Here is a 16,961-nt window from a genome sequence, read left to right on the forward strand (position 1 = left end):
CACTTTGCTGGAGTATGGCATAAGCAACTGTGGTGATCAATTCCCGTCAATTACCTAGTATTACGAATCTCTTAAATGTCACTTAGTTACTTTATGTTGGTCAAATGTTCAAACAGTGGGTTTGTACTGCTTGTAATGCTTGCATAGAGCATTCGGAAAAATAAACAAGATAGTGCTGTAGAAAAAGTGTATACGTTTATTATAAAAAATATAATATATCTTGACAAAGAGAACCATAAACAACAGTAACAGCGAATGAATGCATTAAATAAATGGACCAACAAACAGACAAGAGTGAAAAATGACCGCTTTGTTGTTGGAGGTAATAAAAAACAATAAAAATACAAAGAATTAAAGAAATCCTCATGTATTGGCCAATAAACATTAAAAAAAACTAAAAGCATTAGAGGATAACAAATACTGAACTATTAGAACAACACTTTCTTTTAAAACTATATACATACATTATTTACAGAATGAAGTTATTTCTTTGCTGCCCTCTTCCTCCGCATGTCCTCCAGCCACTGGTCATGTGGCATGTCAGTGTTACAAGGACAGTATATATAGCCATAATATTGACGATGGCCACTTTCCTGATCCCGGGGCTGGTGACACTGACCGCATTTGTTTTTGTCTGTTGTCGTAATGTACCGTTTTGGGGCAGGAGTTGGGATGGGCAGGGGGCCAGCGGGAGCAATGAGCGTTGTGAATGGTGGATCATACCACAGCGTCAGGTCAGAGCACAAACGATGGTGCGAGGAGACACAGTCATAAGAGGCAGAGTCCACAGGGAAGCTGGGAGAAGCAGAGGAGGTATCCAAGGAGTTGGCAGTTGACACACTCTAATTTATAAATCACAAAAAGGCAAATACATAGACATGATTATAAGCTACTCATGAAGGAGGCTTGTTTCAAGTTGAATAAAATATCGGTGTGAAGACAACAACTTAAATGAGGAGTTTCTCACAGCTCCAGTAGCAGCCGATGTGACACAGGAAGTGGAGGTGGTTGCAGACACAGTAGAGGGGGGAAGAGACAGAGGAGAGACAGTCTGAATATAGTGCCTGGGACTGTGGCCAGGTGACGGGGTGCAAGTTGTGGTCTAATTGAAGAAGAGGACAGTTTACACGAAAATAAATAAAGTATTGTGTCATAATTACTTATAACAACACAGATATTAGAAGACTAGACCATTTCATCATATCTGTAATACCTTGATTCCACGCTGCCAACCCGAAGCCAAGTTTGGCTGTGCATGGGCACCATGTGATCCACCGAACCGTGGTTTTGTGAACTGACGAGAAGAAAGAGTAACCTTATGTGTAGCCGTTTAAAATGTAAACATATGCAAAATATAAACATTAGCTTCAGTAAACCCTCAATACTTACTGATGCCAAAGTCAAAGTGGGCTTGCGTGGTGGTTGCCCAGGTGTGATGGAGGGGGATGCAGATGAGGGTCCTGGTTGTGGTGTCACTGAAGAGGACACAGAGATTGATGGCTACAGGTTCCAGGAAATGAAAATGAAATTCAATAATATGTAATACAACACCAAGACATCGTTATATTATGTAAGACATCTGATACTATCTTTATATGGAACAGTTACAAGTCTGTGTCCCTCCAAACAGAGACCTTTGACCCCTGAGCTGCAGCGGGCATTTCTCAATCTGTAATATTGATAATGAATTGTAATATTATTACTTTGCTTTAAGTGTAATGATTGTACACATATCACTTCCCCCAAGTCTACCTTCAGAAACAGATTGTGCCACTTTTTCTGGCATGGTACCGGCCGGTTTCCTGCATCAGCGGGCCAGGCTCCTTCAGCAGCAAACCTACGCAGACGGGACATCCACTCCTCATCACCCATAGCTCTGTGTTTTTTGTCTTTGGAAGCCATCTGACCATTAAAGACATATTCAGTTTATACAAGTATATACATGTGAGAGAAAAAAAAAGAATCAGCAAACTTATCAGCAAATTGTAACACATTTCAGCTCATTGTATAATATAATAAGTAGATTTCCATAACTGCTTGTATTACAGTTGGTTACATACACGTTTATACAACTTTATTATTATTTGATAGAGATGCAAAGTTAAACCTTGTGTTACATCATAAGGATGTTATACACTACTGTCATAAAGATTATAATAACGTACAGCGGTATGAAAAGCGTCAAGTTTGACCGGTGATTTTACAAACGCGAGTCAACGGCCCGGTGTCATGGCCATCTCTCGGTGTAATACATTAGCTTACAAGCTAGCAGTCTGACTGAGGTATATGACTGTGGTGACATCAACAGCGAGTGAGTGAATTAACGCCCAGTGTCATCGCCGTTCATTCACTCGTTACGGCCACTCGTAACGAATGAATGAACGGCGATAAGTCGCGAATGTTCAATCCGGTGTCATGGCCGTTAGCTAGCAGTAAGCTGTGGCTGTCTGACTCAGTGAAATGACTGTGGCCTCATCAGCAGCAAGTGAATTAACGGCCATTGCGTTCAGAAGCGAATGTTCAAGTTTCTCGGTGTAAAAAGTTAGCTTACAAGCAGTCTGACTAAGTGAAATGACTTTGGCGACATCTTACCTTTCCGTAGAAGTAAATCCTCATTGTGTCGAGTGAAGTAGAAAATACACCGGGATCCGGAGGGGGGGGCGGGGTTTGGCAGCGCCGAGAACTGAAGAAGGCCATGGTCATTGGCTGAACGGTTGGCTTTGAACTTGAGTGACGTCGCTTGAAATGGAGTACAGATCACACTGATTGGTTTTTCCCAACCGGAGACGGAGCGATGTGATAGGACAGGGCGACAGCTTTTGGACATAGAGCTTACTGATTGCATGTCAGCTTCAGCAGATACTGAGACGTGATTGGACGCGAGTAGACAGTCCTCCACTCTCCCGGCACCGCTTCCTCCCAGTCCGAGAGCTGCAGGACAGAAGGTCGCAGAGCTTCGGCCCAACGGACAACAGACGACACCACGTCCACATGTTCTTGTTCTAGTTGTTAAAGACATTCTTTCTGATAGAAACTGTGAAGAAGAGACATCTTCATCAAGACATCCGGTTCTGACGCAGTTAACTTCTCTCCAGTCGCTGCACATTCATTTTTTAATTGTTTGTTTCCTTTCAGTCGGTTGAATGTCAACACTTTCAGTTGTGACCTGAGATCTGAGTCATTTTATTTGGAATAAAGAAGAAAGTTTTGAAAAGTTATGTTTGATTTTCCTTCCCATCTCTCTGGATAGAGAGAGACGTGGATCTCTGCCTCACCTGCAGCGAAACCATATTTCTTCATTCATGTTTTAAGTCAAAACTATTTAGTGTAAATAAGAACTGACTCCAGGTCTGTAGAGAGAAGCCAATGCTGAAGTGCCTGAAACTTGTATTCTCTCAACCAACCAGCAGAGGGAGACTCCACTCATTGTTTCTATAGAAGTCTGTGAGAAAATGACTCAAAATAACTTCTCACCACATTGATAAATGTCAGTAAACATTTTTCCCGAGGAGGTTGAGATGTTCTCAATCTGTAGTTTCTCACACAAACACTCAGAATAGACTCAACAGGACAGAAGGAGATATTATATATAATATTTAATATGCATAGATTCTATATGAGGGAGGAGTAGACGTCACTTTAAAATAACAAGGAAACTGAAGAACATATGAGACTCTAGATATTATTCAAAGTTGTTTTATGTCTGGAGAAGATCTTCATTAATTAAGCATCATGCCTCAGTTTGTGAAAGTGGCTGAGGACTCAAGCTCAATCGGATCCAACTGGATTTCAGACTCATGCTTTTTATGGTTTCTCACAAATATATTTTTGAAGCGATTCGCAGGATTTGTCGACCCAGGTCTTCAGGTCCTTGTCTCCGTCTTTCTCCCCCATCCTTGCACAGTCCTCTCCATCGGGATTCTCATTTGTCCAGTTGTCTGGATCTTTGCCAAGCCAAAATGTCAACCTGTGAAACACAGAATCGGATCCATGAAAATCTTCATTCTGACGTCGATGACAAAAAGTGATTCCTCAATAACAAACCTTGGATCTAGTTGTGTGTCGTCCACCCAAATCCATTCATTCTCTTTCTTTGAGTCTGTCAGTCCGATCCAGAACTTGTCCTCATAAGCCACCATTTTTTCCATCAGTCTTGACACCAGGAATTCCTGAAGATCAGAAGGTGATTTATCTGTGACGATGTGATCAAATATGAGAACATCAACCTGCAGCAGTGTTTTATACCTGCTCCTCTCTGTTGTTTATCACAACCAGGTCTCCACTCATTGATTTGCATTGTGTTCTACTCTGAGTCCAGGATGAAGTAGCCAAGGAGAAGAAGTAGCACTTTTCTCCGTGTGGCTCCCAGCCGTCCTTGTACCCCGGACATGTTTTATCTTTGGAGAGATAACAGCAAAGGAAATCACTGGTTACTTTAGATCTGGAAGCTGCAGTGACTTTGAATGTGAAGAGTTTTGAAAGACTGATGAAAATTTGAGTTTGAGAGGGTGGTGGTACACTGCCCTTGAGCAAGGCAGCTGTTCTGCAACTCCAGTTCCAGTACTTAGCTGTGTCTTAATCCAGGGGCAGTGACTACGCTGTCTCATATCAGAGGCTCCTTCAAATGGGGCCAACAAATGCATCCATCTAACCCAGAGAAACAAAGGCTCCAACGGGTGGATCCTTCCTGTCTCAACCTATCCCAGAATTCATTGCACTCAGGTGACAAACCCTTTTTCATAAGGTTGATGGAGCCGGCAGGCGTTGAGACGTCCGATGCTTCTCGTTATCACGTTTAATTTAACTGAACATCTATTGGGACAAATATTAAAATAAACCAGGGAATCATAAACTCTTTCTCATCTTGTCTAACTTCTGTTCTGTTGCTAGGTAACAGCAGTAAGGGCAGACTCGAGCATGGAAATCCTTTGTAGAAGAGAACGTCTCATTTCTGTTCCCGACCCACCAGGACGCCTCCTTCGTGGGTCGGGTCGACCGCGTCCTCTGAAGGATGCAGCCGCTGAACTTAGACACAGCTGAAGTGACTGAATCCATCAGTCCTTCGCTGTTTCTTTAATCATCATCAGGAGAAGCTAATGTGTGACTTACCTCTTACCAAAGGAAGTTTACCTGGCTGCTCCACTTTGCACGATTCTTTATTACTGAGTCTCTCTGTTAAACAAAATGTATCTTTCATCAGAATCATCTGAACAGAGAAGAAACAGAAATGTGAAGAAAATACTTTAAGAGAAAGTGACCTTGCTGCGGATGAAACCTTAAAACCTTCAGAAACAAAATGAAGAAGTTTACCTGTGAGATTTTTTGCTTCATCTTGATATTTTTGGAGACTCTTTTGGAGACTCTTCTTGGTTTGAGTATTTTCATAAACTGATTAGAAAAAGACAATCTCATCGGTAAAGGTTAAACCTTCATTTGATAAACGAGACAGTTGTTGATGACGAGCAGAAGAATCATTAACTTGAAATGTTGTTAAATTCCATTTGTTGATTTTACATCTACACAAACAATTAAATTTACAAAAATTGTAATTTGAAGAAGTGTTTGGACAGATTTTATGACTCGTTCTGCAAAATGTACTTTTTGGAATCAAACTCACGGGTTACAACAAGAGCTGTGACGGCAGCTGCCAGGAGAACACTGAGGACCAGCAGAGCCACTCGCTCCGATGTGACCCCCGATCGCCTGTTTGATGCTGCAGGTTGTTCAACAGCAGAAGAGAAAGATGATGAAGATACATGTCTAATATTCACAACTGTCTTTAAAGATGAAGTCCCACTTTAATGTATTTTGTCTTTACAGTCGACCAACGACCAACAGAAATCAACCCTAACAGATTAAAGATGAATTTGTAAAAACCAGGAGCGAGTGTAGCCGACAGGAAGTAGAAGACTCAACTGTTTCTTTGGAGTTGACTATAAATATTTCTTGGACCCTTCCTAACGGTCACTTCCTCTTTTTTTTTCTTTCTCACCACTGACTTATCCTCACACTTTTGTACAGGAAACACAAGCTGACAGTTTTCAACACCTCTCTCTTAATCTTTTAAATAGAATTGAACTTCCTTTTTACTCGAACTATCGGCGAGCATTTATTCAGAGAAGTGGCTTCAAACTGATGCAATTTACATGAGGGTCAAAATCATTTAAAGGCAAAAAAACACATTTTATTTAGGAATGTTATTTTTTACGTTATTATACATCAATATAGCTTCAACTAACTTATGTCCATTATCATTTGATCTGCAGATTATCTTTCGTATAATACAAAGTTTTTTTTCCGGTCATTTCCTTTGAAAAACTTGTGACACGATTATTAAATTAGTTCCAAGCAGTTTATCACCCACCAGGCAGCTCTGCAGGTCGCTGAGCTTTTGAGGTCTTGACTTCGGAATAAGTGGGTTCATCCGTTGAGGGTGTGGCCACTGTAACACAAAAATATACATTATGTTCTGCTGGTAAAAGTGTTCATGTTTCTGTCAAAGATAAAAAACACAAGGGACGAATCCTGGAGACTTCTGGAATTTTTCAGTTTTACAAAATAGAAAAACAGGGAAGTCACGTCCACCGAGTCAAAGACTGATGAGAATTAACAATTTCCAAATGAACAACTCACTGTTTTAACCTCTAAAATTTGCAACAATAATAATAATAATAATATAAAACAATGTGTACGATCAGTATTCAGTATAATACTTTCAAACTCACCATCTGTGTTTCCCCTCGCTCTTTTGAACTTAATATCAGAGTAAAGGACTTCAGCTTCAGCCATTTTCCTGCTGTGGGATCATCAGTGAGTATAAATTCTGAAATAAATTTAGTTTTGTCAGACACCAGCTCGAAAACTGTTCTAATCTTTCCTGTCAGACTCAAATGTGCTGAAGGCTCTAAGAAGACGTCTAGTTCCTCCAGACCACATAAATAAGATATTTCACTTCCTCAAGTTTTGGTCAAACGGATATTTTTTGTTTTCCAACAGTGACGTCTCAGGCGTGAGTGTTGTTATTCAGTTTGAATGTTTCACAAAGGAAGTGATGAAGTTGTTTATTTCGAGTAAGAACAAATTTTTCCAGTATTTTGTAATACTATTATATGAGTTGTTCCTTTTGTGCATGATTAGTACGTTCACTTTTAGTATTTGAAGTATATTTTGATGTCAAGACTTTTAATTTTGAACATTTTTTTGTGTATGATGTATTTCTTATTGAGTTTGTCCACAAATAAAATTAATTTAATAAGATTGTGCTCAACAATATAAACGACGAAAACTATGGAAACACATTAAATTCACTGGAGAAATAATCAATCTTTTTCTGAATTAATAAATAAATTCATAAATAATTCTACTGTTTTTCTTAATTCAGTAGATTATTTTCAGATTTCATGTAATTCGTTAGAATTATAGTAATAATGTAGGAATATTTTCCATAAATTCTTAATAAAAACAGAAAATAATCTTTAGAAATGGTTTTCAGTCATAAAACCTAAAATATCCTCATAATTTCTTTGCTAATGGGAGAAATAATATCATTTATGAAAAACTCATAAAATAATCTATTAAAAAAAGGTAAATTACTTTTTTCAAATGAGAGAGAAAAATATTTCTGTAAAATATTTATTTTTTTAATGAATTATTTTATTAAGTATTTCAGACGAACCCATCAGAACAATATTAACGCTCACATAGAAAACCAATAAACCTTTTTACGTATTTCACTTTCCGGAACGACTCCTTGTTCGGGATGTTACACAATGACGCGTCTTGTGATGCTGTTTCGTCCAATCACCGCGCGCCTCTGTTGACAGAGCATCGTGACAGCCAATCAGACGCCGCGCCGTCCGTGCAGGGGGAGGGGTTTAACTGGTGGAAGCGCACAGGGGGCTGAGGCTCCCTCTCTTCTGACCGACTCTGCTGCGCTGTCTCCGGCTTCTCGACTCTTCCCTGACCCGGTGAAAGTTGCTTCTCCGCGGCAGACATGGCTCCCAGCGCGCAGCTGAAGGAGGCGATGGCCGACATGCACGAAGGGATCCGGGCCATCCTGCTCGGACCGCCCGGGGCCGGCAAGGGGACTCAGGTGAGCTAACAGGGCTAGCTGCTAGCCGCTAGCTGTTAGCATGGGGAGACTAGTGCACGGCGCATGGCCTCTGGTAGCATGAGTCCAAGCTAATGCTAATGCTAATACTAGCTGCCTCTACCTGTTGGTTCAGTTCAACGAGGAAGTGAATCATCAAACAGCCTGGTTAGAGTCTCAGTGAGAAACAAGCTCCTCACAGCTGGGTTATAGTTTCATTATAAAGTTATTTAACTTCAAATATCTGATCTGTGTTGAAGAAGCTGAAGTTTTAAGTCACTTTCTCTTGATCCTGTCCAGTTTGAGGAGTTTCAACCTGGTTCAATGTGAGAAAAACCAGTAACATTTAACTTGTAGTGTTTTCACCTGTTGGATAGAAGTCTTACAAACTATTTTAAAAATAGTTTTTAGCTTCTTTGGGTCAATTTGGTTCCAGATAATTCTTCACATTTAGACTCGATCTAATGTGATAATTTCTTAATCCAACCCAGGTTTGATTAGTCTAAAGTAAATAAGTCATTTTTATCTTAAAGCACTTTTTTAGAACCAGAGTCACAAGGTGCAAAACCAGCTTTAAGATAAAAACAGGAAATGACAGTAAAACACAAACAGCAGAAGAATTAGAAACACAGACGTAAAAAAAACCAATGGAACCAGACAAAGTTAAAACATTTACCAAATAGGTGAGTTTTTAACAACTTTTTCAAAATGTCCAGTTTGAAAAATCTAAAATATGGTGAAATTTGAATTGTCCAATTGGGTTCGAGACCAGAAAAAGATTGTGAAACTTTTCTGTGTTTTTCACAAGTAGGAGAAAGGTTTCACAAATCTGACACCGTGTTTGAAAGATTGTTTTTCCTCCTGTGCGTAGTAACTTTGGTCCAGATTTAACAAAAGCTGCTTAAAGTTCAACTAATGTGATAAGACTTTTCTCCCTGAATTCAGTACCAGTTTGACAAGTCTAAATACGATGGTTTATTAACTAGTCCAACGTGGACAGGACGAGAACAGAAACAGTGAAATCAAACTTTTGATGTGGATTCGTTGTTCCTTTGCCTCGGGGACAGTGTCCTGCAGAAAGAGGCTGATTAACGTGATAGGTCAAACACATTATCCTCAATTGATAAGTATTTAATTCCAACTCATTTTCAGTCCATCCACACTAATTCAGATCAGTTGTATTGAGCAGTCCTCGCAGCTGAAGGCTCTGAGCACTTCTTCTGTCTCAGTCCTCTCTTTGCACTGAAGCACATCCGGACTCTGGAGGTTTGCATACTGTTGTATTTTTAGAGCTGAAATAACAAATCGATTGACCGAGAAGAAAACTAACCGTTCTCAACAGTTTCGGAATTATTTTACTATGTAGAAACTTCATTTCCTCGCGCTTGGTCAAACAAACCACTTAAATTATCTCTTAATTAATGAAGATAGTTATCTGTTAATTAACTGATACTGAAACTAATCCTGACTTGTGTGTGTATCTTATGCTACTTGTCCTCACACGGAACATGTTGTGTTGCCGTCCATGCATGTAAAGTAAAATGTAAAGTATTAAGTTTCCGCCTCTCGGTGCACACAACCTGTACTTTACCATATTAATGAGAAAACACCTCCTTCACCTCCCCAGGACAGTTAAGATCTTATTTTTAAATGAGCCGGAAACACAAGTTTTCACTTCATTAGTTTACTCCGCACAAAGATGTTCAGAGTTTTATATAATACTTCAATAAAAGTGTCTGCTCCTGCACAGCACCGGTGAAACGAGTCTCCCCCTCCTCTCTGCAGGCCCCTCGGCTGGTGAAGCAGTACTGTGTTTGCCACTTGGCCACCGGGGACATGCTGAGGGCCATGGTGGCTTCAGGCTCCCAGCTGGGGAAGAGGCTGAAGGAGACCATGGATGCTGGAAAACTGGTAAAGCTTCCTCACATCTGCTTCTCATGGTTCTGTGTGTGTTTTTCTTTCTCTGTCCCTCTGGACTCTCTGAGCCTCTGTTGACTCTACAGCCCTTTGTGCTCACGTCTCATGTTATATTTGTCTTTTCGGGTTTACAGTCACCAAAATGTCTTGCAAAGCTCAAATGTGCAGCGTGGAAAGTTTTCTGTTAAAAACTGTTAATACCTTAATCTTCTGTTGTTGATTGATAACACTTTAATCTCTTAACACACACGTTACAGCAGCAAGAGGAAACAGGGAAATGGGTTGAAAACAAATAAAGAACAGTTTTAATAACTATAAATACAACAGAAAAGTAAATTTAGCTAATTACCTAAAATAGTTACACACATTTTTTAAAATAACTGCAAACGTCAAGGCCAATAAGATAATAATAATACCGTCTTGAACCGTCTTCTCAGTGAATGAAGATCTGCTGTAACCAGATTGTTTTATCAGTATCAAGTTTCTGCTCCTCAGTGGATCGAGTCTCAACATGTGACCTGAGACCGACTCTTTGAAGTGGAGATCATGTCTCTGTGGGGACTCGACCATCTGCTGCAGGACGCCTTGTTCTCCTCGTGTGTTCGGTGTCGTGCTGCCTCGCGGAGCTCTGAGTCTAAACATCCACAGTGTCTGAAGCTTTTTAACACAACGGACATTCACTTTGTGTTTGTTGGATTCGCTCCGGAGTTTGAGACACGTTTTAAAACAAGTGGAATCGAACCCTTTGTCTTGTTTCTCCACCTGATTTCTCATGATTTTCCTTCAAGCTGTCGTTTCCAACCCTCTGTGTTAATCTGTCTTGGTTTGCTCTCATGTGTTTATACCCTGTGTGGTTACACGTCTGTTTGCACTGAATCACTGCTTGTTGTCGTGAGGGAAATGTACAACAAACAAGTTGCGTGCATCAGAAGCACTGAGCTGCAGGGTCAGGGTGTTGTGTTCTCGTTGTGTTGCTGCAGATCGTAAAGTGAACGAATGGACGAGAGTTTCTTTTTGTTCTCCTGCAGGTCAGTGATGAGATGGTGGTGGAGCTCATCGAGAAGAATCTGGACACGCCCGCCTGCAAGAAGGGATTCCTATTGGACGGATTCCCCCGGACAGTGAAACAAGCAGAGATGGTCAGTGTTGGTGCAGAATGTTTTATATTAAGTAGAAAATAAGATTTACAGTTTTATTCAGTGAAATAAATTCTACTTATTCGAACGAGTAGCTGATGTTTTTATTAGTTTGGTACAAATCAACATAAACACCAGATCACAGTCCTGTCCCAGACTGTTTGCCCTTGATTATCTCTAAGTCAAGTCTGGATCCGTTAACAAATGAACCACAAACCGTCAACTGTGATTAAACCAATGTTAAGTTTTACCCGTTACACAACTTTTTGGGAGTTTACCAGTCAGATCCAGTTCCAGACTCTAAACTTAATATCCCTGTCGATTTGTCTCTTCCAGCTCGACGACTTGTTGGACAAGAGACACGAGAGCCTGGACTCAGTGATCGAGTTTTCTGTGGACGACTCCCTGCTGGTCCGGAGGATCTGTGGCAGGTAGAAGCTGCTGTGAGGGAGAATCAATTATTCAACACCTGAGAGAGGACTCGGTCTGTTTTGTTTCCCAAGCACGTTGCTGGTAGACAGCGGCAGTTTATGATTTTTCTTTTTTAAAGGGTGGTAGAGGGGGGGGGGGGGGGGCTGAGAAGCTCCTCGATTGATTCATGTGAGAAGAGGAAAATGGGAAAGGGAGAGAAGTGGAGCATGACATCTTGTGATGAACGGAGACAGTCGCCTGAAGGGGAGCGAGGGCGCCGAGCGGTGGGAAGGTCACAGGTTGAAACCATGAAGAAGTGGATGTGTTGCTTGATGAGCGGTGAAGCTGCTCCTTGTTCGATTGGACTTTATTCCTTTGTGCCAATTTGCTGTGCTCTGATTGGAGGCCGACATACACACACGTGTTTTCAGACGCCGTCACGTGACCAGTCAGCCAGAACAAGTGATGTAAAGGAAAAACAAATGCATAGCGTAGCACATTAACTTGAACTAAGTCAAAGCTGAGCAGAGAACATGCAGTGTTGTGTACCAGTAAGTCGACTCTTTCTTTTTTTGTAAGTGAACTCATCATCTCCCTTTTCTCTTTGAAACTGTTATTGCAGCTGCGTGCTTGTCCTCTTTCTTCCAGAATAACCTGTTCACATTTCACTGAACTGAAAACTACAGATATTGTGTCTGTCCGCGGGCTCCTTTGTGATGAGGTTCCTTTTCAGGTCCAAGTAGGACAAGGGCAGCATGTGACAGGGGCAGTTAAATAGTTAGTGAGTCACTGTGTGTCTCCTCCTCCTCCTCCTCACTCTGATTCCTCTCTGTCCCCGTCCTGTCCTTCACCTCCTCACCGTCTCCCCTCCTTTCCCCTCCAGACTCATTCATCAGCCGAGTGGCCGCTCCTACCACGAGGAGTTCAACCCTCCCAAGGAGCCCATGAAGGACGACGTAAGTAGTTTGAGATCAGACCAACCTCCGGGTGAATATTGATCGTATATTGATGTTGTCTTATTGATCCCAGTGCAGATGCCAGTAGATTTAAACTGTGCGACACTGAATTCAGTGAAGCAACAAGTAAAGAGAAGGAAGCTCTGGCGTTTTGTAACCTTCTCCCACCCTGACTCTGTTCCCATGTCTCCCTTCTCGTCTCCTCTCAGTTGACCGGCGAGCCGCTCATGCGCCGCAGCGACGACAACGAGTCGGCGTTGCACTCCCGTCTGGACTCCTACCACCGGCAGACGGTCCCTCTGGTGGACTACTACAGAGCCAGGGGCCTTCACACCGCCATCGACGCAGCTCAGAACCCAAACATCGTCTTCGCCTCCATCATGGCTGCGTTCAGCGCCGCCACGGAACTCCCCGCCCGGGCCTCTGCCAGTAAGGACCAAGTCTTTTAAAACCTTTTTTCCTCCTCACTTGATTCTCGTGCACAAGCAGCAGATCCCTGTTTTTTTGATTTCCGTTATATTTGCTGTGACGTGGCCTCTGGATCTTCCTGTGACATCTTCTCCACTCCTCCGTTTCGTCCTTGACCCTTTGATTCTCCTCGCTGCTCTGCAGTCACCGTGTGTTTACGTGTTCAGTGGAACCATCTTGGATGCAGACTGTGTAACCTGCTCTTTCCCCTGAATACTGATGTGTCTCTGTCCTCTCAGGACTGTCGTGATGAAAAACAATAGCAGATGTTCAGCGTTCCCAGATGAGACAGTTTGATGCTGATATTCTGCTCTGGGCTCAACAATGTTTACTCTTTTTTTTTTTGTCATCGTTCTCAAGCTTAAGTTTACAAAACTGACTGACGGACTTCATGGTTTTTGTCTGTCCCTAAATGAATGAGTGACCTAAAAAGAGAAGTCATAGTCATATGCAGTTTCACAATTTAAATGTATTATTAGCTAAAGTTTCCGTACACTGTCCGTTGCTGCAGCTCCTGTTTTCAGCCTCTGTATCTTCTGTGAAGTGAACATTAGAGACCTGATTGTACTTTGAACATTTAAATGACCAAAATAAAATATTATCAGTCATTGCTTGTTCTCAGTAATCTCAATCTTTCCTCTTCCCTGTCTTCCAGCTGGTTGAATCCTGAGCTGCTGCGTTTCCACCGAGACGAGGAGTTGATCTGGGAGCAGAAGTTGCTCCTGTGGGTGAACAGATGCACGGAGAGGGGGGGGTGGGGTCAAACTTTCCCGTTGGGCCCTTAGTTTTCAGCACTTATCTATTCCTTCATTCTGAGAAGATGCGAGTGAAGCATCTTCCTCTCAAAGTCAAGGATTCCCCCTCTACTTAATAAATCTGCTTTTCTACATCACATCTTCTCCGTGTTGTGTCTTTGTTTTTTCATCAAACTGTGAAAACCTGATAAAGTTTGAATGTGACACTTTGTTTCTGTGATTTTAGTTCTTGTTCTGTGAAAATAAACGTCTGTTTAGAGACTTGAGACATATTTAAATCTAGAAAGAAACAAAACCAACTCTGGTAATTGATCAGAGCCATGAATCCTGGATCTAATCAGAAAGACACAAACACACATAGATTCTACTGTACTTGTGTTCATTTACGAGCTTTATAATATATCATATTTACATGTACAAAGAGGGTGAGGGGTTTGTTTTTAGGATGAGGAAAAGGGAGGAGAGGAGGATTGGGTGAGGTAAGAAGGGGTGAAGCTTCAGGACAAACGTCCCATCATCCCTCTCTGTGTAATGGTTTGCTGGTTCAGGAGTTTGTCTTCGTCCTCCACCTCCACTGTCTCCAGCTGCTCCTCCTTTTCCTCCTCTTCCTCCCAGCACTCTCCAGCTTGTCCTTGTCTCACCTTGCTTGTCCAGGCAGGTCAGGTATGATGCGGTGGAACCTCGGCTCCTCTGAGTTTCTGTCTATCAGCTCGTCCCATTACCTGAGGATATATGTACAGTATACTGAAAACAAGTATAACTTATGGAGTGTATAATACTTCTACTGCATAGTGTGTGGAGTATGATACTTGTACTACACAATGTATGTAGTATAATACATAATTGATAGTGTATGTAGTATTATACTTGTAATAAATAGCATACCTAGTATAATACTACTATTAAATAGCATATCTAGTATAATACTTCTACTAAATAATGTATCTAGTATAATATTCCTACTTAATAGTGTATCTAATACTTGTTCTACATGTAGTAATATTTTCCACAACAATAAACCAGCCCTAGTTCCTGAGCGGGACGTGACGTAACTGGTCGGGGCTTTCCTCCATGACGTCAGCCAGCGGCGGGGCGGGGCGGAGATTAGTCCGAGTTTCAGCGCCGATCTCCGGGGAAGCAGAACAAGCAGAGGCCGCTGTCACCTGCCAGGACCGGAGCTACCCACCACCACCTTCTCCTCCACCTCCTCCACCTCCTGCTGCTGCCCGAGAGCAAGAGGCCGGAGCGGACACAGGACGGAGGTTCACACCCGGTTCAGAGCCGAAGCTCCGGAGAGAAGGAGCGAGGCGGAGCGGGGAGGACGCCCGAGAGAGGAGGCGGAGAAGCGGCCGTGGCGTCGCTGCTCAGCCGCAGGAACCCGGTCCCCAGCGAGGTGAGTGCCCGGGGCTAGAGCCTCCGTTTCCCGCTGCTTGTCTCACATGTCAGGGCTTCGATCACCTGGGTGTAAGAACTGCATCATCTCAAACATGACCATGACACAGGAGACACATCTGGATCATGACAATGACACAGGAAACACATCTGGATCATGACAATGACACAGAAGACACATCTGGATCATGATCATCACAGAGGAAACACATCTGTATCATGGTCATCACACAGGAGACATATCTGTATCATGGTCATCACACAGGAGACACATCTGTATCATGAGCATCAACACAGGAGACACATCTGTATCATGAGCATCAACACAGGAGACACATCTGTATCATGAGCATCAACACAGGAGACACATCTGTATCATGACCATGACACAGGAGACAGATCTGTATCATGGTCATCACACAGGAAACACATCTGTATCATGGTCATCACACAGGAAACACATCTGTATCATGACTATCAAACAGGAAACACATCTGTATAATGACCATGACACAGGAAACACATCTGGATAATGACCATCACACAGGAGACACATCTGTATCATGATTATCACACAGAAGACACATCTGGATCATGATCATCACAGAGGAAACACATCTGTATCATGACCATCAACACATGAAACACATCTGTATAATGATCATCACACAGGAGACACATCTGTATCATGGTGATCACACAGGAAACACATCTGTATCATGGTCATCACACAGGAAACACATCTGTATCATGACTATCAAACAGGAAACACATCTGTATAATGACAATGACACAGGAAACACATCTGGATCATGACCATGACACGAAACACATCTGTATCATGACCATCAACACAGGAAACACATCTGGATCATGACAATGACACAGGAGACACATCTGTATCATGACCATCAACACATGAAACACATCTGTATCAGGACCATGACACAGGAGACACATCTGTATCATGGTGATCACACAGGAAAACATCTGTATAATGACCATCACACAGGAAACGTTCAGTCACATTTTCAGCATCACAGGAGAAAGGAAAACTTAAAGGTTCAGTGTGTAGAATTCAGTGCCCTCTAGTGGTGAGGTCGTAGCTGAACACCACCCCCCCACCCACCCCCCACCCCCCCCTTCCAAACATGAGAGAGAACCTGTGGAAAACTTCAGTTGTCATAGAAACTCAAAAGGTCTAGTTTGTCCAGTCTGGGCTACAAAAGAGAGGACCTGCTCCCGATGTAAATATAAAGCCTTTAAATATCTGTAGATAATAATATTTAAAGTATTGCAGAAAGTACCATGTGGGATTCAGTGGAGGACTCAGTGGAGTCCACAGATGTTTCACGTTTCCGTCTCCTGGTGTTTTCCTTTCATCGTGAGGCAGAACTGTGACGAATCTGTGCTCATGTTTGTTTTAAGACGCTCGAGTGGAAGGGAGGAGACGAGCAGAGTAGACACGGGACGAAGGTTCTGAGGATCTGGAAACAAAATGTAGATACTCGCTCTTATCTGATGTAGTAAATCATTCTTCTGATTATCTGCAGCAGCGTTCTGAAGTCAACCAGTATCGATCAGACTGGGAACTGAACTCAAAGTACTGGCTGATACTGAGCACATACTCTATACCAGGGATGTTTTCTTTGTGTAAAATCAGTTTCGATTGTTTGAGTTTTAAATTTAAATACAATTTGCTGCCCAGCTAAGATTATTTTTTACAGATTCATTAATTAATCATTTTTGTCAGCAAATTGTGGAAAAGAAACCTGCCAGATACATTTGTCGTTACGTTTAGAAAGTGGAAACAACATGTTGTCATAGTTTCCTCCTC

At 42.1% G+C, this 16,961-nt stretch overlaps 2 protein-coding genes across 3 annotated transcripts; one reads left to right on the top strand and one right to left on the bottom strand.

The window, feature by feature from the left end:
- Nucleotides 1-3,610: 3,610 nt before the first annotated feature.
- Nucleotides 3,611-6,921, bottom strand: LOC133026188 (C-type lectin domain family 4 member E-like). Its single transcript, XM_061093054.1, has 8 exons — nucleotides 6,726-6,921; nucleotides 6,365-6,442; nucleotides 5,618-5,713; nucleotides 5,311-5,388; nucleotides 5,110-5,172; nucleotides 4,246-4,397; nucleotides 4,045-4,169; nucleotides 3,611-3,967 (listed from the first exon to the last, which is right to left on the bottom strand). The coding sequence occupies exons 1-8, from the start codon at nucleotides 6,787-6,789 to the stop codon at nucleotides 3,805-3,807; spliced, it is 819 nt and encodes a 272-aa protein (XP_060949037.1). The 5' UTR covers nucleotides 6,790-6,921; the 3' UTR covers nucleotides 3,611-3,804.
- Nucleotides 6,922-7,894: 973 nt separating this feature from the next.
- ak2 (adenylate kinase 2) lies at nucleotides 7,895-13,871 on the top strand. 2 transcript variants are annotated; one of them, XM_061092622.1, is made up of 7 exons: nucleotides 7,895-8,092; nucleotides 9,875-10,000; nucleotides 11,035-11,145; nucleotides 11,479-11,573; nucleotides 12,437-12,509; nucleotides 12,719-12,938; nucleotides 13,633-13,871. In XM_061092622.1, exons 1-7 carry the CDS (start codon nucleotides 7,994-7,996, stop codon nucleotides 13,638-13,640), a joined length of 732 nt encoding a protein of 243 aa, XP_060948605.1. In that variant the 5' UTR covers nucleotides 7,895-7,993; the 3' UTR covers nucleotides 13,641-13,871. The 2 variants fall into 2 exon arrangements, with proteins under 2 accessions (XP_060948605.1, XP_060948604.1); XM_061092621.1 differs by lacking the exon at nucleotides 13,633-13,871 and having other exon boundaries at nucleotides 12,719-12,973.
- The last annotated feature ends 3,090 nt before the right edge of the window (nucleotides 13,872-16,961 follow it).

The sequence above is a fragment of the Limanda limanda genome, chromosome 19, assembly GCF_963576545.1.
Source record: "Limanda limanda chromosome 19, fLimLim1.1, whole genome shotgun sequence".
NCBI lineage: Eukaryota > Metazoa > Chordata > Actinopteri > Pleuronectiformes > Pleuronectidae > Limanda > Limanda limanda.

Excerpts from the sequence above, each read along its gene's own strand:
- LOC133026188 (XM_061093054.1), bottom strand. The coding sequence starts at position 6,789 with ATGGCTGAAGCTGAAGTCCTTTACTCTGATATTAAGTTCAAAAGAGCG. Across the intron at positions 6,443-6,725 it reads AGCGAGGGGAAACACAGATG|TGGCCACACCCTCAACGGAT; the intron begins GTGAGTTTGAAA and ends TTTGTGTTACAG. Across the intron at positions 4,398-5,109 it reads TAAACTTCCTTTGGTAAGAG|ATAAAACATGTCCGGGGTAC; the intron begins GTAAGTCACACA and ends ATCTCTCCAAAG.
- ak2 (XM_061092621.1), top strand. The coding sequence starts at position 7,994 with ATGGCTCCCAGCGCGCAGCTGAAGGAGGCGATGGCCGACATGCACGAA. Across the intron at positions 8,093-9,874 it reads GGGCCGGCAAGGGGACTCAG|GCCCCTCGGCTGGTGAAGCA; the intron begins GTGAGCTAACAG and ends TCCTCTCTGCAG. Across the intron at positions 11,574-12,436 it reads GTCCGGAGGATCTGTGGCAG|ACTCATTCATCAGCCGAGTG; the intron begins GTAGAAGCTGCT and ends TTTCCCCTCCAG.